Genomic DNA, 24,255 nt, shown 5'->3' on the forward strand with positions numbered 1-24,255 from the left:
ATTAAATGTCAATGTTTTGTAACAAAGCCTTATCATTAACTTTCTGATGGTTCTAAAGTTCCCAATCAACTAGCAGACATCTCTGTGTCTGCAAGCAGAAAAACTGCACTACCACTGTTTCAGGTTCTAGCACTCAATTGTCATTTGCAAGGCATAAATCTCTACAGTGGCACTTTAATAAGGCATCAGCCAATCACTCTGCCAATATTTTGCGAAGAGTCTAATTTTGATTCTTCTATTTGTTACATTTCCATACTGTTCAGATAAACCCTCTACAAATATTATTTTTTATACATTCACCTTAAGCTAGAATGATAACTAAGTAAATTGACTTCCAGATTAAGCAAAGAGCAACCATTAGCCTTCATAGATAATGTTCATTAAAGGGAAATTAATATATTAGACTAATTAACACCCTTTTAAATAGCTACAAACTGTTTTACCACTGGACATACCCATAACATGATGGTCTTTGGGAATTTCCAAGGAGGTTATGGTTCCATGAGTTAGCAGTAAATAAAAAGAAGGAATCTCACGACCTATTTTTTTTTGTTTGTTCTTAATTTACAAAGTGTTTTCTGGAAAAAAACCTTTATGGGTCAGGTAGCTGACTCTCAGAACATCTTCAGCAGCCACAAATCATGACAGCCACACGAAGGGAAATCAAGATACAATAATTAGCAATAGCTGTCAGGTTGGCTCACAGCATTTAATTCTTCTTTCAAATATTGCATATTCTCCATCCATTACATGCCCCAGCTTATACAATATAAAAAAATCCAGTGTAATTACATTTGTTATTAAAAATACGTTACTCCTGTTCATAATCACATCTCCACCCAAAACCATATCCTGATCTTTCATCACTGGCTGCATTAAAATACACTTTCAGAAGTACAGTTCCTTAGTGAGCATAGAGACCACGCAGGGAATCTGCTTCTTCTCACTGAAGCGTGGATCATCAGACTGTGATTCAAAATTTGTGGCAACCACATAGTTGACCCTTGTGAGGATCTGCATGATTTCAAGTTGTTTTCCATGCTCATTTAGCACAGAGCACAAAGACTGCACAAACCAGGAGCCTCTTCCAGGATTCCTCCAGGAGTAATAACCTTACAGGAATGACAAATAAGAAAGCACATGGGGTTATTTTTGCTCTTTTGTGTTAAAGATTCTGGGCAAAGATTAACAATGCACACGCAGAAAGCTGAACTCCTACACTTGTGTCACATATCCTACTTCATTAAAGTTAAGAATAATGTGTATTAACTCTCCAATCTTCACACTACTAAAGCACCATTCTGCATTTTGGTATTTGGGAACCTGCAAGAAGAAGGATTTCATGGGTTTCCTCTCTAAGAATAAGTTCTGTGCTGTAACTCTTCCTCTTCCTGCCTTCATCAAATATTCAACATATTGACTAAGCTGGGACATGGAAGGGCAGGATTCTCAGAAAACTGTCTTTGCCATCTGTAATCCCCTATTTCCTCTATAGCCAATGGAAAAGAGGTGGATACAATACACTGGCCCAAGGTACACCAGGCCTTCATGTTTTGTCCATTAATGCAAAATATATCATCAGTGAGGGTCAGTCTACAACCCAGGCAATATGGATGATGAGTTATCAGGCTTCTATCCCCACCCTGACCCTCTTATTCTTTACCTGGCACTGTGGAATAAGCAAACAGAAAATCTGCTTCTACTGGGATTTTGTATCTCGGGTTGGCATCTGTTTCCAGATTGTCATTTGCAGGTCCAGAGTCAGTTTGTATACCTTCATCAAATTCAGAGCCTCTGCATGCCTGAAATAAGAGAAGACAAATAGAATTTGTCCAATAAGGAGAAACAAGGTGTTACAATCAGTATTCATCAACATTTTCAGCAGATTCTGTTTTAAGCAGTACTTTGCATGTATTAGAAGCAAAAATGCAGTTCTGCGGTGATGTCTAATTGTTTGGTGACAAAGTTACTAGCTTGCACATTTTAAAACATACCTCCCATAGAGTAAAGGGAGGTAAAGGTGTTGAGGCTGTGGATCTCAGTTATTTGGCAGCATTATTCTAACCATGATTAATTTTACTAGTCTAGAGCCATTCTCAGCACTCAATTTTTACATAATGCCTTGTGCAGTGTAACTTCTGGTCATTTTCTTTACAACAAACTACACATTGTCATTGGTTCCTGACATGCACAGCATAACAAAATCACATCCTGAGATCATCTAGTCCCATTCCTCCTTCTCAAGCAGGGACAGCTAGAGCAGATGTCCAGGTCTATGTGCAGTTGGGTTTGGAATACCTCCACAGGTGGAGACTCAACAGTCTGGGCAACCTGTTCTAGTGTCTGACCACCCATTTCAAGTATATTGCATCTTAAATATTTTTCCATTTATCTCTTTTATTCCTAATTTTCCCTTAATTGCGAGTTTAGCTAAAGGGCACACTGGGACAGCAGTCTGGGTTGGTAAATTCCAGCTCTTGATCAGTAGCTTTGACTGACAGCTCTTGCAAAAAAACAGTCTGATGGGTTTATATAACAGGGCTGGTGGCCTTTATTAAGATAATTTTAAAGGCTATAATTACTCATTCCAAAATTATAATTAAAAGAAACACTACTTTAGTAGTCTAAAATAGACACAGATTTCCCTTTGAGGTTGAGGATTAATTGATGGAACAGCTTAGGGAAAACCACATCTGCTGCAACTCTCCTATGTATGTAATACTGTGACAAGAAAGAGAATTCAGACCCATGGTATGTCAGTTAATACTGTTTGAAACAGTTGTCTTTAAAATTTAACTAATATACAATTAATTATATGCTAATTTTAAAATGCAATCTAAATTTTTAGACTACTGAGGAAGAGAAAAAGTACTTCTTTTAGCAGAATGCATAATTTGTAGAGGCAGCCTTAATTCAGACAGACCTGAACAGCGTTATTCCTACTGATAATCAAGTTCTGTTCTTAGCTCTCTCTGGACGAGGAATTTATCTTTCTGCTTTGAAATTCATATATTACCAAGAGAAAACACATACAAAATTACATGTTCTTTACATATGAGAATCTCATATAAAAATTAGCTTTTAAAAACACAATACAAATCCCCCAGAGACAACTTTTCTCAACACATTTTTTCCCCCAAAACCTCCAGCAACATTCAGTAAGTTAACCTACAGAGCTCTTTTAGAGCAGACAACCAACAGAGCATGTTTTCCCCCCTGCAGCAGTAGGATACTATATTTACCTTAGGGCTATTACCTGAATGAAAAATAATTTGGGTTTGCCTATAAGGCTTTTACACTTGTCTCCTCTGAATAGTGCAGTCAAACTCTTGATAGCCATGGGTCCATCTGTGCCATAGATGAGACCTTCTTCCCCATGGCTTAGAAGGATACAGGCAAAACAAGCAGCATCACTGTGATTCTCCTCGGCAGCTACAAATCAAATACTTCTTAGTCAAAAGGAATCAACATTTTAAATGAAAATTATATGCAACACGTTTTTTTCTGAGACTAAATGTACATTTGGACTCTACTGGAAGGCAAATGAAGGATTAGACAAAGATGACACAACCCACTTTTTACAGTGCGATGAGTACCTTGAGTACATGGATGCACCTTGCACTTGACTCTGAGTCTAGCAAACTGGAATCAACAGGCTGGACTCTATCTGACACGAGAAGGCTCTTCGCCTAATACACAGGACAGGTGCTTCACAAGAGCACTGTGTGTTTCTGAATCATGTTGGAGGAAGAGGTGGGGAAATAAGCCGAATCTATTCAGAAACCAAATCCTTCTATACAGAAAACTGTACGTGTGGGGCCTAAGCAATCTCTTCTACTTTAACCTGCTTTGAGCAGGGAGTAGATTCAGTGACTTCCAGAGGTCTTTTCCATTCTAAATTATTCTAAGATTACAAATTTTTACCTTGCTTCAGTAATTTTTCCATATCATCACGGCTTCGGTCGTTGTAGGTGTGAACATCAAAACCTAAGTTTTTAAAACTCTTAGCTAGATCTCCAGCATCTTTATCAGTGCCATTGCGTGTACCCATTCCTGCCAGAAAACAAAGAAGATGGTTGATTGCACATTACACAACTCGAAATAATTCACGTGTTCAAAAGTAAATTTTTAGGTTTATAATTAATAAACCTGAACAATATCACCGTGACATGTTTTTAAAACAATCCTCTCATAGCACTGAGAACAAATTGTGAGATTTTCAAGTAAGGCAACATTTAGTGTTAACACATATCTTATCCCGAAAAATGCTGGCATGTCTCCAGCACCTTGCAACACAGGACCTCTATGGATGATTCATCTCCTTTTGGTTATGCAGTGTAACACAGGCATAAAACACCCCATGGAAACCTGTTGAAAAGAGTCCCTATGACACCCACATAAAAGGAACTGATATACAATCCTTGGAGAAAACAACTTAGTGTGTTTGTCAAGTGTATAAGAAAAATCCTATAAAGCTGATCATAACACAAGGATCTGTCTACTTTGAAACCATATGTGGTCTGAAAAGCTAAATGCAGGAGTGTGAACAGAGCACAGCTACAGCTATTAGCTTTTGTAGCTCACAGCTGTAGCTCAGGGACACAGAATTTATAACATGGGTTGCTGATGCCAAAGTTCAAATTTTAACAACACAGTCTTAAACTCTGGGATAAAGGTTTAGTTTGAAGTTGGTACAGCAAGGAAACATGGTCTTTGAAATACACACTGCAAAGAAGCTGAAAAGAGTCACTCTCTAATAGAAATGTTAAGGAACAGGAAAAGTTTTAGGAACAACTATTTATCAAAAAAGATAAATATACTAATTAAAATTCTAGGTCCTAAAAATAGAATGCTTATTGATCAATGAAAGTATGAAAATTCTATGGCCTGTAATGAGTATCATCAGAGGAACAACATTACCTGTCTTGTCTTCAAAATTTTTGTTGTTTATAATAATACATTTGCCCACTTTCTTGTAGTCCATATTATACTGGAATGTGGGTGTAACAATTCGGTATTGATTACTGAGAGAGGGCTTTGGCTGTTCTTCTTCTCCATTCTTCTTTTTTCTAGGTGAACCAAATGAAATTATTGTTAGTGACCAGTCACATGCATGGCCTATTTATTTTAATTCCAACCATTCGTGCAGCCCTACCCAATGTTTTTCCTTCTCCAATGTCTGTTTTCTTCCTTCATATTTCAGATCAAGGCATAAAGATCTTGTGATTTCCATGAAGTGATTATTGTGTGCACTGGGATTTGATGAGGTAAAATAACTCTAGAGTGAACTGCAGCCACTAGTAGGATACACATATCCTGACTCACAGACAGAATAAATGGCCTAAACATGAAGTCAGGCTGACAATAACCTTTTACAAACTACTTTTCTGGGCATATTTTACTTCTACTATAAATGATTCATGAAAGGAGAGACAGATCTCCCTTAATAACTATTCCAAGCACAAGAAGATAGACAGTTTAACCAGTGGTGTGGTAAGATTTGTTTACTGAATCACCATCATCCCTAAATTCTCTGAAGTTTAAGATGAAACAGTAGGTAGTTTCTACTGATGAAGGTTATAGATGTGACCACATAATGTGTTAATTTGGTCTGCCAAACAGCAGTCTGAACCCATGAAAAACCTAAGCACATGTTAATGTAATCGTCGATACCCGAGCTCCAAATAAACCCTAGGAAAAACCAACTCAAACCAAAATGGATTATATTAATTGGTTATAAAAATAAATATTCTCTGGTCATATCACTGTGTACTGACCTTTCTTCTATGTGCAGGAGTCTAAGATTGGATTAGAAAAAGATAGCACAGACATTACTCACCAATTTATTCTAAATGAAGTATTAAAACCAAATCAGTTAAAGACAGACTGCACACCTGATGTATAAGCATGAGGAACTCAGCACTAGTGGCTTTTAGAGCTGGACTTTTTGGTCCAAGCAGGTGGATTCAGGTGTTGGTAAGGTCTCCTCAAGCACAACTGAAGCCAGACCTTATAAAGGGTCTGATTCAACCTCAGGATTATACACAAGCTTTGGAGCAAGCCCAGTTAGAAACAATGCTCAGGAAAGGGCAGAAGAAGTTACCAGCACCTCTCTTATTTGGTCCAGCATCCTGCTTCCAATAGTATTTATGGCTGATATCCAAGAGGAAAACAACCTACTTTCACAGCACAATGAACTGTATAATACAGTTTGAACAAAATTAGATTTTTCACATAATCTCAATTAATGTAAGTACTTTCACTATTCTCACTCTGACATATTTCTAAAGAATTATCAAGCTATTTGCTTCAATAATAGCCTGTAGACATGAGATTGCTGTGAATCGATTGAATATTGTTTAGGTAATCTATTTTCTTACCTGCCTGATTTAACAATAGCTGTCTTTTAGCTTTAAGTGTCCTCTTTTTTATTATTAAAGGACAAGACTAATTGGAATCTATAACAAACCTTCTTTACATGATTCATCATGTATAAATGCTACTGCAATTCAATTGTAAAACAGCTGCTTCTTATCTATGAGTATCATCATTTTCTGTTATAAAGGGGCAAATTAAACAGCTGCACCTTGCAGGCTTTCATTATACTCTTTTTACATGTGACCATTCTAATATTATCTCCTCTTTTAGACTTCTCTTAGAGACTACAAAACAAGATATTGAATCATATCTACTTGAGTATTTTGTCAGATACTCTGGAAATTAGCTGCAGTAACCCCATGCAGTGATAAAGGCTGGGGGCAGAGTGGCTGGAAAGGAGACCAGCAGAGAAGGACCTGGGGATGTTGGTTGACAGGAGCTGAACATGAGCCAGCAGAGTGCCCAGCTGGCCAAGAAGGCTAATGGCATCCTGGCTTGTATCAGCAGTAGTGTGGTCAGCAGGACTAGGGAAGTGATCCTCCACCCTGTGCTTGGCACTGGTGAGGCCACACCTCAGTACTGTGTCCAGTTCTGGGCCCTCACTTCAAGAAGGGCATTGAGGTGCTGGAGCATGTCCAGAAAAGGGCAACGAAGCTGAAGGGTCTGGAACACAAGTCCTATAAGGAGAGGCTGAGGGAATTAGGGTTGCTTAGTCTGGAAAAGAGGAGGTTCAGGGTCACCTTATCACTGTCTACAACTACCTGGTAGGAGGTAGTAGCCAGGTGAGCTCAGTCTCTTCTCGCAGGCAACTAGTGACAGGACAAGAGGACACAATCTTCTGCTATGCCAGGGGACATTCAGGTTGGACATCAGGAAGAATTTCCTTACAGAAAGGGTGATTAGACATTGGAATGTGTTCCCCAGGGATATGATGGAGCTGTTGTCCCTGGAGGTGTTTAAAGAAAGACTGTATGAGGCACTTAGTGCCATGGACTAGTTGACATGGTAGAGTTAGGTCAAAAGTTGGACTCAATAAGTTCAGGGGTCTTTTCCAACCCTAATGACTGTGAAATATAGGCTTTTTCCCTGACAAATTGCACATATTGGTATTCTCCTTGCCTACTACTTCTTGAGGTCTCCGGGAGCACTAATTCAGTATGCTTTGCCTCAAGAAAAGATTTTAACTATTTTAAAGAACTATTCACAGCTGCATGATGTTAATACCACATTTGACTTTCAAAGACATCTTGGATTCTTATTTTAACCTAAAATTCCCCCTGGTCCTTCATCAGTAGACAGCTCTCAGGCCAAGAGAGAAGAAGAAATTTCAAAACAATGAATACCACTCAGGTTGATGAAGAGGCTAATTTCCTCAGTCCACAGATTCAAGTTTCTATAGATTTATTTGGCTTCACTGATTTCCTGAAGAAGCTGTACGACTAACAGTGGCTGTTACACACAATAGGATACTTTCAAGGGGATTGTACACACATTTCTGTTTATGTCCAACACATGAACAGCTGTGAACACTTGGGACAGACCCACATGAGTAGTATGGTATCATGTTTGCACTGTCTACTCTCCTAAAATGCTGGAAGTGATCTAATTCTAGCCCAGAAATCAGGCAGCCATGTTACCCCACAAAAAAGTCTCAGTGAAAATCACAGCTAGGATTAAGTGGCATAGCAACGTAACAACACAAGTTTCGGAAACCACTTAGCTTCTGAGTTTGCACTCATTCATGCAGAAATACTCAGGAGTTTAAGGGATGTAGCCACTACTGCTGGTACTCTCAAAAGCATACCAGAAGCTCGATGCCTGTTGATGTCAAATGTCACACATAAGCCTTGGCAGCACAATAGCACACATAACTATCATTTCCCTGTTCCTTCACAAAGGATCCTATGGTTTTGTTCTAATGATTCCTCCCAAGCTAAACAGGTTAATGAGACACTAAAAAAACCACAGTATGCTAGGTAGGGTTACACCTATCATTTCTTTACTGGAAGACAACAAAAAGTTCCAGAAATCTTTTGGTATCAGTCCAAAACAAATGATTAAGGTGGCATAGGTTGTGGAGTATACACAGCCTGGGCCTGCAGTCCAGACAGGAATTCTTTTTGAAGATTGTTTCCTGTACCAGCATAGCACATTAAGGGAATTGCTTGACTGGACTAAACCAACAGTATAACATCCACCTCTTCAGTTTTAATAAGCTAAATCAAACTTTGTAATAATGCCTAACAAAGCAATAAATATGTAATAATCAGTCCCTACGGGAAATGCCCTGTCAGTGACAGGCTGGCTCATGGCTGAAAGCCTAAAGATTTCCAGCCAAATTTTTATTTTCTAAACCTTGAACTGGATTCCTGTTAGTATAAATGCTACTGCGGTTGTTCTTACTAAGCTTTCTAATTACTGTATTTTCCAAAAGGGTTTCCACAGGTTACTTATGTGCTGTTATAAAATGTTTTAAACTCTGTGCCCTCAGTTTTATTTCATTCTGAGTGTCTTTCTTTTGATATTCAAACTTGCCCAGACTAAGTAGAAAGTTGACTTTATGACTGTTTACTCATTCTTCAGCTCTTAATTACAACTGTGCCATAACTCCTCACTCTGCTAGTGGACACTGATCCTTCCCTTGGACAGAAATATTCTTCCTGTCAGTGCTCTCACATATTTCATGTTCTCTCCCTTTGGTCAAGAGTTCAGCAAAACTGAAACTCTGCTCTGGCACTCTCATATTGCTTGCACATTTTCACCCTTCCTGTGTCTCTAAATCCAGGCCTTAGGCTTGACAACAGTATGTCTGGGAATGTGATTTCATCAAGTCTAGGCTCAATTGGTGTCAGCCCAGTGAAAGCATTATCAACTTCTCACTTTTCAAATATAAAACCAGAGTTATCCATACCGTGGATCAGTTTGTTATTAAACCTCTAAACAGCAACAGTCAAATTTCTTATCACCATGAGTGGCTAAAATTCTGTCAGAGTCAATGGAGATATATCACTTGCACCAGTACTGGACTTGACTGTCTAAATCTAATCTGCTACTTATCACGACAAACTTTCTTTTCTTTTATACTTGGGATAAATTATGATTTCAGTATGATTCAAGATTTAAGGATAAAAATAACACTGATAACATTTAACTACACCAAGATTATTTAGACAAAGATAAAACATAAAATAGAGCAGTGTCTCAGCAGCTTCCTCTTCTTTGGCTCTCCTTCTACTGGCACCTTCCTGCAATTCCTTTTGCTACCATATATTAGTACGACATACCAACATAGTAAAGTTCTCTCCATGAGCAGAATGGCTTCCTTGAGTGTTGTTTTCCATCATCTCTCCCACCTGCTACAGCCAAGCTCTGAGGCTCAGGTGTGACAGCTCTCTGGAGTAATAAGTGTATCAATGAGAATCAGCAGCTTAACTTCAAGTGGGGAGGGTCTTTGCCTTCCATCACATTACAAAACTCATGGCAGCTGTGTAGTCTGGTACTGCCTACCTTTCTGCAAGGTGTAAAGGCCAATAACTGCAAAAAACCCTTCTGCTCTAAGAAAGCTGATCTGCTGTGACTACATGGACTCCCCTTGGAACAGTACCAGCATAATGCAGGGAAAGTTCTCAAGAGTGGATGAAAGGGAAACATTATGAAGAACATGCAATCTCTAGGGTAGATACTGTTACACTAATCTGTTCAATAGACCTCAACATTAACAATATTAAATAGGGGATGATAGTGAACCGACAGACAATAGAGCTCTTCTGAAAACATGAGCTGCTTAGCTTTAAAAGCAATGTGACACTCAGCACACAGAAGGAACAGCTCTCCCTGGAAAGAAACAATCACTTAAACAGCCTTATAGGCAGAGGATTAGATGAATAAAGACAAATTTCACAATCATCTCTGCCCAATCACAGGATGGGAGGACTTTCCTCTTTGTTTTGGTTTTTTTTTGCCTTTTTGTTTGTTTGCTTTTCTAAGAAGAAATAAATGTGTTAATAAAAATGAACTCTAAAAATAATATTACAGAGAGATATCCAGGCTTTGAGAACAGCTATAGTCTCTTTCTCACCCAGGAAAGTTAGGGACTTTTGTTGTTGTACTGAAAAAATGTACACAGGTAAAAAAACATTCTACAATTATGGATACTATTGGATTTAAGGAAGTTCACATTCAGAAATGGGTGGAAAAGGCAACACTGATTACATTAATTTCTATTTGAAGTACACACACACAAAAGAAGAGAACTCTGTCCTGCTCTGCTCTTTGAAGTTCAGTAAATTTGTGCTTTCCTCTGGCAAATTTCTTTAATACAATGCACAATCATATATAATTTTTGAATGACTAATAGCAGGTTTCTGTTAAAAAGGAAATTTGCCTTTAAAAACATGGTGTCTTTACAAAACACATCATTTCAGGATCCCTTCCGGAGTCCAAATGCTTTTGGGCACCAGAGAATTGTTTTATTCTAGTTTCTGTCACATTGTCAGCCATCCTGTTGAGTCCAGGCAAGATTACAGCAGTGATACAGTGACAAAATTCACAGTACAAATATTTTCAGGTAATTCAACATCCACCAGAACTTTCATACATCCCATGTTGTGAGATGCAATGTATCCTAAAACTGCAATACTCCTTATTCTCTTACAAACAGCTGAGATGTTTCCCTTATGACTTTTACATTTGGGGACCTCTTTACAGGCTTTATTTGAATAAAGTCTCCATTAAGTTACAATATTGTGGAGTAAGTGTATGGGACAATACATTAGTTTTAAGACCTCTGAAGAATCTTACATAGCCTGTTTTAATTTTATGTAGTTTGTGTGGCTTTGTGCTGCTCTTTCTGTCTAAGAAAACCCACGCCTTCCATCGTTGCATGGACAGCATAAATTATGTTTGTGACTATCACTCATCACAAGTGCTGTTTGCTCTCCTGGGGAAAAATCCTAGATTGAATTTATTTATTTAAATAGATAGTTAAAGGATAGACAGAAACAAAGAAAATGCAAAGAGGATAGTGTTTGAATTCATAAAGCATCACTAAACTATGTGTAATAAAACTGAGTGTGTTGGAGACCGATTCAGTTATTCTTCCCTCCAAAAAAGTGAACAGGAAACAGGATTCATAACTCAGACAAATCAAGGTTGCTATGTTTCTGCCTTAGCCTCAGTATGCTTTAGTGGTTAGGGGTTGCAATGATAGGTGGAGGGTTGGGCTTGATGATCTTCAAGGTCTCATCCAAACTTGATGATTAAGAGATTCTAATAATTTGTGCTCTATTCACCTGTCTGATGCTTTCTGATGATCATGCATTAATGTCTTACTTGTACATAACCTTCTCTCCAAAACACCAGATTTTATACTTTTATCCATCTTTAATACTTTTATCTAGTCTAATTTCACTGTATTTAGTACACCTCCAATTACTGTACACTCTCCTCTCTTTGAATTTTTTTTTAATCTTGAAACCTATTGGCAGTAACAAGCAAACGACACATGTTAAACCTGACTTGAGCTTTTTAGATCTTAAGTTCTTTAAGGCAGACTCTTTGTTCTTTGTCTGATCTGTTTTGGTAGTGTCATGCAGATTTAGAGCTGCATGCAAATAACAGATTAGCCTGTTGCCTTTTCCCATTAATATTGCATCAGGTTGGCAGAGCAGCAATATTTCTGGACAACAAGAAGGTGTCATTACTTGAATTGTCTTTTATAAAAATGAATACTCCTTTACTGTTAAAAATCAGAAAGTATAAATTATATGGGATAAAGAGTAAACCATACGGTCTAGCCAAATAGTAAACTGTATTACAGTGAATTTGAAGGTGTGATCCTGAGTCACAGGCTAAGAGGACAATGTGCCAGAACTCCTGTGGTAGACACTGACAGGAGACACTGCAGAAGACATAAGCATTTGGTAGACTTCAGCTCTATTTTCAATCTGTCCTATGCTATGGTCTCACAAACCTTTTCTCCTGAATATACTCAAATGACAGGTGCAATGCTCATCTCTGTTCAGACAGATAACACCTTATCCAGGGCTCTTCTGATAGAGGTTAAATATTATTGTAAACAAAGAAAATAAATACTGTCCCTTACAATATTTTCCTTAAACAAAAATTACTCAGGTTTCCAAATGATGTACCAGTAAATAAACTGTAAGCCAGCTTAACGGTTGAAACAAAAATCTCCTGAGAAAAAAAGGAGCAATACTAATATATAGGAGGAAGTGAAAGTTAATATTGCATACTTTCAATTTCCCTACTGGAAGTTATTAACAAATGACTTCTGACTTTGATAGATGAGCACCAACAAAATAACCAGACCTTAGAAGGCTATTTTAAAATATATTCCAGATAGATGCCAGAAGAAAATTTTTGAAATTTCTAATATTAAAGTCAGAATCTTTTCAACACAATAAAGCCTTCATTTAGAAGAGAGAAGAAAGCTGGACCTACAAAACTGCACAGAGAGGTTCATCAAAAAGCATCTAAACATTATTTCACCTACACTGATTACTATGGTAAGCAGACATCTAATACAAAAGGCATGAAAACTTTAGAACAGCAAACATAACACAGTACAACACACACACACAGAACATTAAAACACAAAACCCAGTCAAATGGTCCTAGATTTCTGTTCCCTCTCATGGTCATGTTTTGTCTGTTAAAGAAAGTTAAAATTACAGTGAACCATGCTAAACTGGTAATACTGGAGTCTGAAGCTCATATTTATCAATTATATATACAGTCTATGCTGGCCTTGTATATTCTACTTACCATACACTACTCTGCTGAAATGACTAAACTTTGAAAGTCATTTTTGGGAAGGGGTGGAATAAAGGGAAATGGCCAGAGTGCTTATTGGAACACCACTGCCCGTAATGAACACACTCCACTTCCCTCCTGGGAGCAGGCCTAGTAAAAGCAACAGGACTAGTCAGGCAATAAAATAATGACTGACTGTAAATGTTCTCATGAGCCTTCAGTTTCTTTTTGAACTGCCAATTGGTTCATGAATTCTCAAGGACACCTCTGAAATTATTTTGAGCTGACCAAACAAAGCCAGTTTAAAAGTCAACAGCAGCAGCAAAGTCTTGTGCTTCAATGAACTTGAAATTAGGAAGCTAATGGAGACAGTACCTCTTGTTTCTTTGGAAACTCATGTCCCAAGTCCTTCTAATAATTGTAAACACAGTAATTTTGAACAGAAAATATTGCTGTAACAGTCTTGAAAGAAAAGAGTTAAGTAAACAATGAGATTATTTCCTTGAACTTATAAAGATAATAATAGGACCAGGAGGGACCTAAGCTATCATTAACAAATTCTTTGCTCAAGACAGGAGTGAGTTCATTCATTCGATAAAAAAGCACCACATTGCCCAGAGAGGCGGTGGAGTCACCATCCCTGGAAGTGTTTAAGAGGCATCTGAATCTGACACTGGAGGATATGATTTACAGTTCAGGGGTTACAGCAGAGTGGCAGGTTAATGGTTGCACTTGATGATCTTACAGGTCTCCTCCAACACTGATAATCTATGATTCTATTCTATGATTCATATTAAAAACCTACTTTTGTTCGTGTTACAACATATGCAGCAGTACTGTTAGAGATCTCACAGAAAATCTGCAAAATAAAACACTTCCATTTGTTTAAAAAACACTGGCATTTTCCTAAGCTCCCTACCTCCAAGAGTAGAACACAAAATAAAATACATTGGGCATTGCTCAATTAACTGGATTAAAAGTTTTAAACAAACCAAAATGTTCAGTTGAGGGGGGTTTCTTCTATTATCCACTAAGTGCCAACTAGCTGTGCTCCAGATGGAAAACTGAGTGTGGATTATGCTTCTGCTCTTGAATAACTTTGGGAAAGGAACTCCATATCTCTTGGTCTTAGCTTTTCCATTACAAAATAGAGCCTAAACAAACTTATTTCATAAAGCAATTGCAGATTGTATGGCTTCTTTCCAGGAGGATATTAGGAGCCAACACTTTCCTGGGAGGAGTGACTGGTATCCTAGAGTACTGTGCAGACCTTCAGAAGAACCTCAACAGGTTGGAGAGATGGGCAGAGAAGAATTGTCTGAAATTTAACAAAGGGTCCAGTACCTGGAGAAGAATAACCCCAAACACCAGTACGGGCCGGGGGTTGACCTGCCAGAAAGCAGTTCTGTGAAGGACCTGAGGGTCTTGGTGGACAACAAGCTGTCCATGAGCAATGTGTCCTTGTGGCCAAGAAGGCCCATGGTATTCTGGGATGCATTAGGAAAAGCACTGCCAGCAGGTCGAGGGAGGTGATCCTACTCCTGTGCTCACTTCTAGTGAGGCCCATTTGGAGTATTGCATCCAGTTCTGGGCTCCTCAGTACAAGAGAGACATGGAGCTCCTGGAGTGAGTCTGGCAGAGGCCAGCAAGAAGGATTAAAGGTCAGGAGCATCTCTCATACAAGGAGAGGCTGAGAAAGTTGTGCCTGTTTGGCCCTGGGAAGACAGGAGTGAGAAGGGAGCTCATCAATATCTATAGCTATCTGAAGGGAGGTGTCAGTAGGATGGATCAGGCTCTGCTCGCTGGTGCCAACCAATAGGACAAGAGGCAACAGGCAGAAACTGATGCACAGGAAGTTCCATTGAATATGAGGAAGAACATTATCATGTGGGTGACTGTGCCCTGGAACAGATTTCCCAGAGAAGTTGTGGAGTCTCCCTCACTAGAGATATTCAAGAACCATCTGGATGCAATCTTGTGCAACATGCTCTAGGATGGCCCTGCTTGAGCAGGGAGGTTGGACCACCAGATGACCCACTGTGGTCCATTTCAACCTTACCCATTCTGTGATTCTGTATAGTAAGCTAAAGCCTAAATTTTAAATCCACTATTTTATACACCTGTACAATGTTTAGGTTCAGAGAGTGTGAGGTAGCTTACTGACATGTGCCTCCTGGAAAAAAATTACGTGGGACAAAGGCATTCTTACCTCTAGGGAGGTTTACAGTGGCTCTCAGTCCAGAAGCAAATTCCTGTCTTTGATTACTGCACATTAGCTTCCCTGAAGAGAGAAAACTGCTAGTGCCTGCACATGATTACTTAATGCCAACTGCAAGAATGACAGGGCTGCAGTTCACAGAATATGGCATTTCCCTCTAGTATCTTACAGCCTTAAAGTCCTCAGGGACCTTGGTTTAACAGTCAAGATACCACAGCTCATCACATTGCAGCTACTCAGCTGAACTACAGTGATGGCTATTTGTATGTTCTTCTCAAACCACAATATGAAGTGTGGTTTCAACAGGCCTGCTGTACCACAAAGCCACACAACTGCAACAGTTTCAGAGATCAACAAAATCAACTCGTGAGCTGCAACATCCTAATTGCAGTAACGGACTCACTGGAGTGTGAGCACACTTCACTTGATCTCCTGCAAAGCAAGCCACAAACCCTTATTCAGTTGTTTCTACAAGCCTCCAGCTTCTGCTTAATGAGCAGAACATCTTTTAGATTTATTTAAAAGAACCATTTATGGATCCATTGGATGAATTTACAAATTCTTTGTTTACAAAAAAGTGCCTCCAATCTTCTGATCTTCCATCACTTATATACTTACATAGTACACTAGATTTTGTAAAGTACAACCAAATTGTCTTTCAACTTTAGTTAGAGAAACTAAATACATTTTAAATTCCTCATCATAAGACATTTTTCAGACTCTGAGCTATTCTTGTAGCTTTTTTTTTGGTTCCATTTTAATTTTCAGACCCATCTTCAATTACAAGGGAGAATGTTCTCTAAGAACCTAGAAAACAGTGAAACTCAGTCCAGGACAACTTGGAATTCACTGTGTAATGAAAAGGAGTTGAGCTGTTTGAAAGAACAAGCCTCAGACTACAACTTCTGGCATACTTTGTAAATATCTTTTGGAGTTCTGATAGTTACATGTAAATATGTCTTCCTCTCCTTTTAACTATGTGTTAGTGATGGCCTTAACATAATTCAAATCAAACCATGGCTGCAATGTTATTTAATATATACAAATGAAGCAGACTAAGAGCACAGGAACTAAGCCAGCTGCACTTTGTGCAAAAACTTCAACATATATTCGTGTCTAATATTGTCCACATTTCATAACAATCAAAAAAAGACAAAAGTAAAAGAAAAAAAAAGTAGCAGTGCCCTAGTCTCTGTGCACTTGATATTTTACAGATTACAACCTAGATGACAACACTGTGATGCAATGTCTGCAAAACAAAGCTCTAAACTGCCATTCATCAATTTGGAATTCAGATTCCTAATTAGCTGCATGATATCTGGTGTGCAGGCCTCACAATATTGTCAGCAACATAATATTCAAATAACATTCAAAAGGTGAATTTTTACAAATAAAGAATTTTGCTTGCTGAAAGGCTTTCTGCTCATTTCTAGAAAACCTGCACGTACATACCTTCCATGGGTGTTCTGGAAACTGAAATCTTGCACGATCATATCCTAGGCAGTATAATGTACATAGGCAACTGCCAATTCAATGCAAAATAAAAGAGATGAAGCCTCTCTTATCTATCATGGGTACTCAGAGCAATTAACAGATATATGTGGATTGCTTGGAAAATGACTCAAAATAAAGCAACCCATCCAAATACTATTTCCCAAAGAACACTCTGACAAGGATTATCAATTGCAAAATGCCAGTGGAGTTACTATTAGCTTGCTATAAGCACTGAAACTAAACACTTTTAGGGTATTAATTCATGAGCCTTCCAAACAGGTGGCAGAGAAAGAAGGAGATGAACAACATTCTACAGTACCTTGGCTCATCATCAAATGGTACTCCACACTGCATCTGAAAACAGCTTCAGCTTGTCCTCAAGAGCAAGTCTAATCTTCTTTGCTAATGCTAGGAGCCCACCATGCTCAGGGTTACATTGCAGAGTGAAACAGGATGCTCCCTGTGTTCAGGCCCAAAGATTCGCATGTGTCAGCAGTGGGTCACACTGGACTGTTCTATGGGGCTATTCAAACCCTCATAGCTATCACCCTGCAAGCTGAGGTCATGCAGGCCTGATCTACCTTTGCTGACAAGCAGAAAACACACTCCCATCGCTCTGATTCTGTCACTGCTCCTATGTAAGAGTAGAGGAAAATGCAGCAGGTCTTGAGATGGAGGTGGGACAACAGACTTCACTTTGTGATACGTCTTTCTTCCTTCTGTCGAAACCTGATCCACCATTCTACAATATTTACACAATGAATATCTCTAAGAAAATAATGCAAATTAACATGCATGGTTTACAAAACCTCTTTGTATCCTGATTCATAGAACTATTTCCTATATATTTACCCTAAAACAATTTTGGTTGATTATATATTTGACTTCAATTTGTTTGGATTGCTTTGAAAGCTTGAAAGTGATACTGCATAATATCTGTTCTCCCAGTTTTGTATCATACAGCCTAGAGTTTCTTGTAATGAAGGAAATAAACTACTACACTAAAAAGTAATTATGATACTTGACCGTGATTGCTACAGATACAGTTCCTGCCTAACTCAGTGTTTGCTGTGCTTCACAAGATAAAGTCTCTAAGGAGACTGGAAACAAACACTGGCTATGAATTAATGAGATATTATAATTCTGACTAGATACTATTTCAAGATACTTGGGCATTTCCTACATGGTACATCCAGTAAGTGTCCAAGGGAAAGTACAAGCACTGACCACAAATTTTACTCATTGTTAAATACTCCCACTGAGTTCTCCAGAAGCTGAGTACCAGAACTAACAAAAATTGCATTAAAAAAAATATTAAAATGGCTTAAAATAGAGGAACAAAAAAACCCCATCCCTGTTGTTCCATGTTACAATCTATTGTTTTTGTAGGAACTTTAACAGACTATAGATTACTCCTGAAATTTTAAGTTCAGTGCTTTGGGGTGAACACAAAGTATTGGTATTTAGGTTGTGCTAAGCAGAGCCAACAAACTCCAAACAAAATTCAAAGTATATTGTGATAGATTTTGGACTTATGACAGTGAAAGGAAAGATCACTGCCCATTTACAGGTCAGACTAATCTGCACAGTGATTTACTTAGAAACATAAAGGAAACATGAGGCTGAAACAGGAGGTAATTTCAGACATCTGAATTGTAGCCCCAAGCATAACTTCAGATAATGATTCATCAGCTGTTACTTGCTTTAAAGTAACTTGCTATTTTTAGTCTATCTGAGAATAAAAGGGGTACATTTCTTTTGTATTTCTATTGTATTTTCTCTCCCTTATTCAGCTGAGGACAGGAGTGATGAAGTGGTTTTGGTGAGCACCTGGTGTCCAGCTAAGGCATCCCCATCACAGACCAGGCCCATGGTTTTAAAATGGGCCAAAAAAATCCAAAATGGACAACTCTGAAAATATGCATCTGCATCACTGTGAAACTGTTCTTCATAAAGTTCTACCTGCAAAGCAGCTTCTTTTATAAAACAAATAAAAACAAGCTGTTAGTGAATGGAAAATAGCTCCCCAAAAGACAGAGGAACAACAGAAGAGCAAAGCTGAAACAAAGACAACTTTCCACACCTGTTACAGCTCCAAAACTGAGGTTCAGCTGAGGCTGAATCTCAAAAAATAATATTCCTTCTTTGAAGGATGAGGCTATTTATTTTGAGAAATATGGCTATACTGAGATAAAGGTCATGAAGTTAAAATAGACAGCTTTGGTAACATCTGTGCTTCCTCACTTTGATGCCCTGTAAGCCAAATAAACACTGCACACATGAAAAGAAAACTTACATGCTAATGTACAAACCTGGTAGATATCATAACAATATAATCATCACAATCTTTGAACTACAGGAGGCAAGATGCACACTGCTATTTCCAGGAAACTTTCAAATTTCAAACTTTATAGTGGTATGGCTTGACAGAAATAAGTATCTTACAGATATTTTGGGTTTGCAGTGTTAAACAGCTGAAATACTCTCAGGGACTATCTGTTCATGTACCCTACAATCTTCTTCAGTTCCTCAGTGGGATTTTCTTACAATGTATTTCATGTGTCTGCATTAAGGGCACTACAGAATCACACAGTTTCAATTGCAGCTAGGCATTTATAAGAACGGCTATTTAAATTATGTTTTCTGTTGCCAGATGAGAAGGGAAATATTAACTGTAAAAAAAAAGACAATAGGGATGGAGTAGATAAAAGTAACTAGAGGAGAAATGGTTCTATACAATTAAATTAGGAAAAAAGTGGTATGTTGATACTACTAACAATCACTCTCCTCTGCATTATGTTTCTTCGCTGAAGACCATGAGCAGTCAAGATTATTGACAGCTCAAGTGTGAGTCTACCCAAGCCTTGGGAATTTTTGGATGTAGCTTTTGAAAAAACCCCAACTTTAATGAGGAGTAAGAGAAATCTTAGCTCTGCTTAACACAGTGGAACCACAATTCTATTCCATTTCATGTTACATTATGTTTCCTGGATGCTAAAATAGGTTTGCTGCTATCAATCTCCCTAACAGAGTTCCACAATAAAACACAAAAGATATCAAATTAAGATATTAAATCATCCTGTGGAAAAGTGAGACTAGTTTTAAAGCCTTGAAAGTGTAACAGGAACACACACAGCATAGAAAATAAAAATTCCTATGGGAAATATTCTAATAGTTTCCAACTATTACATTAAAAACTAAAATACACGTTTGGAATCCTCAGCTTAATCTTTGTTTAACCATGTTTTAAATTTCTGTTGTGTGCAGGCTTGCCAGAGTGTATCCTGCCATTTCTGCTTTTGGAAACTTTACTTTTTGCTCAACTGCAACACACCCAATTTTCTCCAGTTTTTGCAGTAAACAAAATTGATACCTTCCTGCCATCTAGTGGTTAAAAAAACCCTGGAACCAAACACCACTGTGGCAGATGTGAATTTTTTTCCACTCTTCTCCCCACCAAATAGTTTTTCCTTACCAACTAAGTACCAGCATTTTTTCAAAGAGAAGGAAATACATAGGAGATAACTCCCATAAATCGTTGAGCAGTCAGAAGAACCTGCCTACTGTGGCTTGTTCAGTCTCGTGGCCTGCATGGTAAAGCACCCTCACAGACTTCTCAGAAAGAAATGTGCTGTAGTGAGTAAGATTTTCATTTATTTCTAGTTACTGCTCTTGTGAGACAGATCTCCAGTCACAGCCAGAAAGTGTCAAATTGAAACTGTGAACTGGAAACAGTTGATCTTTCTGAGCAGCTTTAAATTAAGTTTCTCACTGCTCTGTCTTATATTAAAACTAATTAATGTACTTGTTTACCAACACAAGTTACTTGTTTTCCTATTGAACTTACACATTTTAAGCAACAGTAAATAAACTGCAATGCAGGATTTCATTGAAATTACTGCACAGCTGATAAAAACCAGGTTGCTAAAACAACAAAAAAAGGGTCAATAAAACTGTAGTCACTAAAGCTTTACAGACATCTTGTTTTACAGCTATTACTTCATGTTGCCAAAATGAAGCCTTGGAAATCAAGACACAGAGCCACACTGGTTCAACTAAGAGTACATCTAGCCCAGTATCTGGTACTGACTAGTGATGAGTCTGAAGAAAGCAAACAAAAGAAAATGGATACAGAATATATTCTCACAGAAACATGATTTAGGAACATCTTGCAACCAAGATTTTAACAGCAGTATTCCCACTGGACTTTTCTTCCACAAATACATCTAATCTCTTCTTAATTTATCTCAAATCTTGACATCTGCATGTCCTGTGACTTTATGTTCTGCAATGGCATTCTGCACTATGTGAAAATGACATCTGACTGGTTGTTTTAAACCTACTGCATGAACTTTTCATTGGGTGTCCCCTAAATTTCCTGTGAGGCACAAGGAATGATCATTCTCTCTTCACTTCCTCCTCCATTACAGTCATAATTTGAGCTCATACCCCATTTTCCTTCACCCTCTTGCATTCCTCTCCTATCTTCCTTCAGGCCAAAGAGTTCTAGTTTCTATAAGACAAAGACCTTGTCACTGTGCTCGGATTTTTAAGAACTTCTTGTCAAGCACCTCATTCCTCTTTAGACAATCATCACCTTCCACAAGAAACTCAGATTTCTCAGACTTTTTTTTTCCATACAAAATCTAAGTTGAATCTTCTCAACTACCTCATAGTTAATCTGAGCATTTTTTCACTTCTGAAGAAAAATGTTTCAAATTGTATCTTCAAGGACTTCCCAAAAGATGAATGCCTCAAACTGATGAAAACCAAATTATTTGAAAAATTTCTTATAGAAAAAAGTGATAGAAATGCTGATTATTGCTTTTCCTTCGGGAATTATTAACTTTGAGTAGCATAATTTAATAACAGTATTAGCATATCACCTCCTATAAAGAAGACCAATTCAAATATCAAACCACATATTTTATAAAGTTTAAAAGAAACCTTTGAAAAATGTTTGGAAAGATTCAGAACAAATGTTACAACATTTGTTAAAATTAATAATACACATCATGAAACATATTTGAGGAATGATAAAATGAGACAAAATACAGTGCTTTCCTTAACAGCACATCAAATCTCTTCCAAGGCTAAAGCATCTTCACTTCTCTCACAGATTTGTTACCCCTATTAAACTCATAGAATAAACTGCCAAAATAAAAGTATATTCTTCATGTACTTTCTCTGACAGTGTTCACTTGAATGTAAATGTCCAATAGTAAAAAAAATAAAATATCTCTGTAAATACATTAGCCTTTGTATTAAATACCTCTTACAAAACCTCGCTAAATCCAATGTGAAATAGCCATTTACTGACATTCAATAGTGTTTGTAAACTTTGCACGTTCATTTTTCACCTTTTGCATTTTCAATCACATTTATCTAGTGTTTTCAGGAGTACAGACAAGCAGCAAATAGTTCTTGCTTCCTATCGATTTAATGAGGGTAAGCTCATGCTTCAGTGAGACTACTATGCTTTAAAATGAAAGGCTTTTAATGTATTCTGTAAGGGGTTATATCTCTAGTCTTGGTGAGGCTTCTTTGTGCTACAGCCTAGATGGCACATCCAGGCTTTAAACTAACTTAAAGAGTCAGCAGGGGATTCCAATGATGTTGGAGATTAGCTGAGCTGAATGCAGTAAAATAGATAATTAATGGCATATTTAATTCCCAGCTTCACCAAAGGGCAATGTTTAAGATGAGGGACTATAATTGATGCTAAATGAACTCAGTGGTCTCTTGACTGCCAAATATAACTTGTGGGAGATACTATAGGTCTCTCTATAGGGAGATACTTTAGAGGAATGCTTTAAGGCACAGACCAGATATATTAAATCCATACAACATAAACCATCTCCCTATCCAGACCATCCATGACATTGTGGTCATGGCAAACTGAACACCAAATCAAGCCTTTCTATGTTGCTATGATTAGAAGGGAAGCATGACAGCTAAGCCAGCAACAAGAACAGGAATAAAAGTCACAACTTACTTTGCAAAAAGTGAGAATCTGCTACTTCTGTCCGGCCTTGCATCAACTATATCATAGCCAACTTCATCACCTCCCTCTTCAGTAGAGTGATCAACATGCTGATCTTCTGACATCTGCAAATAAAAGCACAAGAATATAAGTGTCTCTCAGTGAAAACCAGCATTTTAGAAATACTTCTATAAACCAAACCATTACACCAGATACATGTGAGGTTGTTAGCCTATTACACTGTATACTTCATCAACTAAGAGTGGCTGCAGATTTATGGCCCTGAATTGACAGGGCATTGCACATGCTCAGCTGTCTGTATTGCCTGAAGGCAGTTGCCAATAGGAGCTTGCCTAATACCATACTCAAAAATGCAAGTAAGAGCAAAACTAAGCATAATTTCACAGTGAAAGATCATAGAACAGAATCACAGAATCTTCTGAGTTTGAAGAGACCCACTAGGATCACCAAAGTCCAACTCCTGGCCCTGACACAAGACAGCCCCAAGAATCACACCATTGTCCAAATCTTATGAGCAATTCCCAGAAAATGTATCATGGTCTGGAAAGAAGTATATTGAGATGAAAGCAAGGGCAACTAGCATCAAAAAATTTGTAACTACAATTCTATCCCGTACCAATACACACAGAAAGTTCCTGCTCCTGTTTTCATTTGCATACGCACAGTGTGTAAGAGAAAAAAAATCCCATGTTATCTTCCAAGGATGGTTTTAATTTAATCTAGATCATTGAGCCAGTAGACAACTACCAAAAGAAAGGAGTAATTTTTCGGAGAGTACAGTGATCTGGAGTATGGGGTGAGGAGCAGGGCAGACAGCAGTGCAGGTTCTGCACCTTCACTCTCAGCAGGATGCTCTGAGCCATCTGGTCCAACTCTGCCTCCAGATTTTCATAAGGAAAAGCAGCAATGATTCCTGCCCCTTCCCCATATTTAGGCCGCTTAAACTTGCTTTTATCATAGGTTTACTGAGAAAAGCACATGGTTACATCCAGCTTGAAAACGACTCCGATGCCCTTGCATCAGCAGCTCAGACCACCAGCTGTGCCCTGCGGCTCTACGGGTCCGGGACACTGGCCGAAGTTCAGGAGCACTCTGAGAGACACAGCAGCTCCCAAAAGTATAGATTCGGCTTTGACAAAAACATTTTTAAACCATCATTTTCAAGAGCAGGACTCGAAGAGCACACAAAGCCGCGGGTGGGCAGCGTGGGGACTGCACTCCGCAGGGAGAAAACCAGCACCAACCCCCCGGGGACACCGCAAACCCACTGCGCCCGGCCCAGGGAACGCGTGCGGGGCCACTGCAGGCACCGAACCCCGCAGTGGGGTCTCGGGAGGGACATTTCCCCAGGGAGAGCAGCATCCCCCCGCTCCGCCCCGCGCGGAGG

At 38.4% G+C, this 24,255-nt stretch overlaps 1 protein-coding gene across 1 annotated transcript; it reads right to left on the reverse strand.

Moving 5' to 3' along the window:
- Nucleotides 1–775: 775 nt before the first annotated feature.
- On the reverse strand, nucleotides 776–22,972 carry CASP7 (caspase 7, apoptosis-related cysteine peptidase). Its single transcript, XM_009080308.1, has 6 exons — nucleotides 22,860–22,972; nucleotides 4,921–5,069; nucleotides 3,925–4,053; nucleotides 3,257–3,432; nucleotides 1,664–1,802; nucleotides 776–1,112 (listed from the first exon to the last, which is right to left on the reverse strand). The coding sequence occupies exons 1-6, from the start codon at nucleotides 22,970–22,972 to the stop codon at nucleotides 889–891; spliced, it is 930 nt and encodes a 309-aa protein (XP_009078556.1). The 3' UTR covers nucleotides 776–888.
- Between the last annotated feature and the right edge of the window lie 1,283 nt (nucleotides 22,973–24,255).

Source organism: Acanthisitta chloris, unplaced genomic scaffold, assembly GCF_000695815.1.
Source record: "Acanthisitta chloris isolate BGI_N310 unplaced genomic scaffold, ASM69581v1 scaffold20468, whole genome shotgun sequence".
Classification (NCBI taxonomy): domain Eukaryota; kingdom Metazoa; phylum Chordata; class Aves; order Passeriformes; family Acanthisittidae; genus Acanthisitta; species Acanthisitta chloris.

What these genes read in the sequence shown, in the direction of transcription:
- CASP7 (XM_009080308.1), bottom strand. Translation starts at nt 22,972, where the DNA reads ATGTCAGAAGATCAGCATGTTGATCACTCTACTGAAGAGGGAGGTGAT. An exon ending in AGATTCTCACTTTTTGCAAA is followed by an intron (nt 5,070 to 22,859) that starts GTAAGTTGTGAC and finishes TGGTTCACCTAG; the next exon opens with AAAAAAGAAGAATGGAGAAG. An exon ending in AAATTTTGAAGACAAGACAG is followed by an intron (nt 4,054 to 4,920) that starts GTAATGTTGTTC and finishes GTTTTCTGGCAG; the next exon opens with GAATGGGTACACGCAATGGC.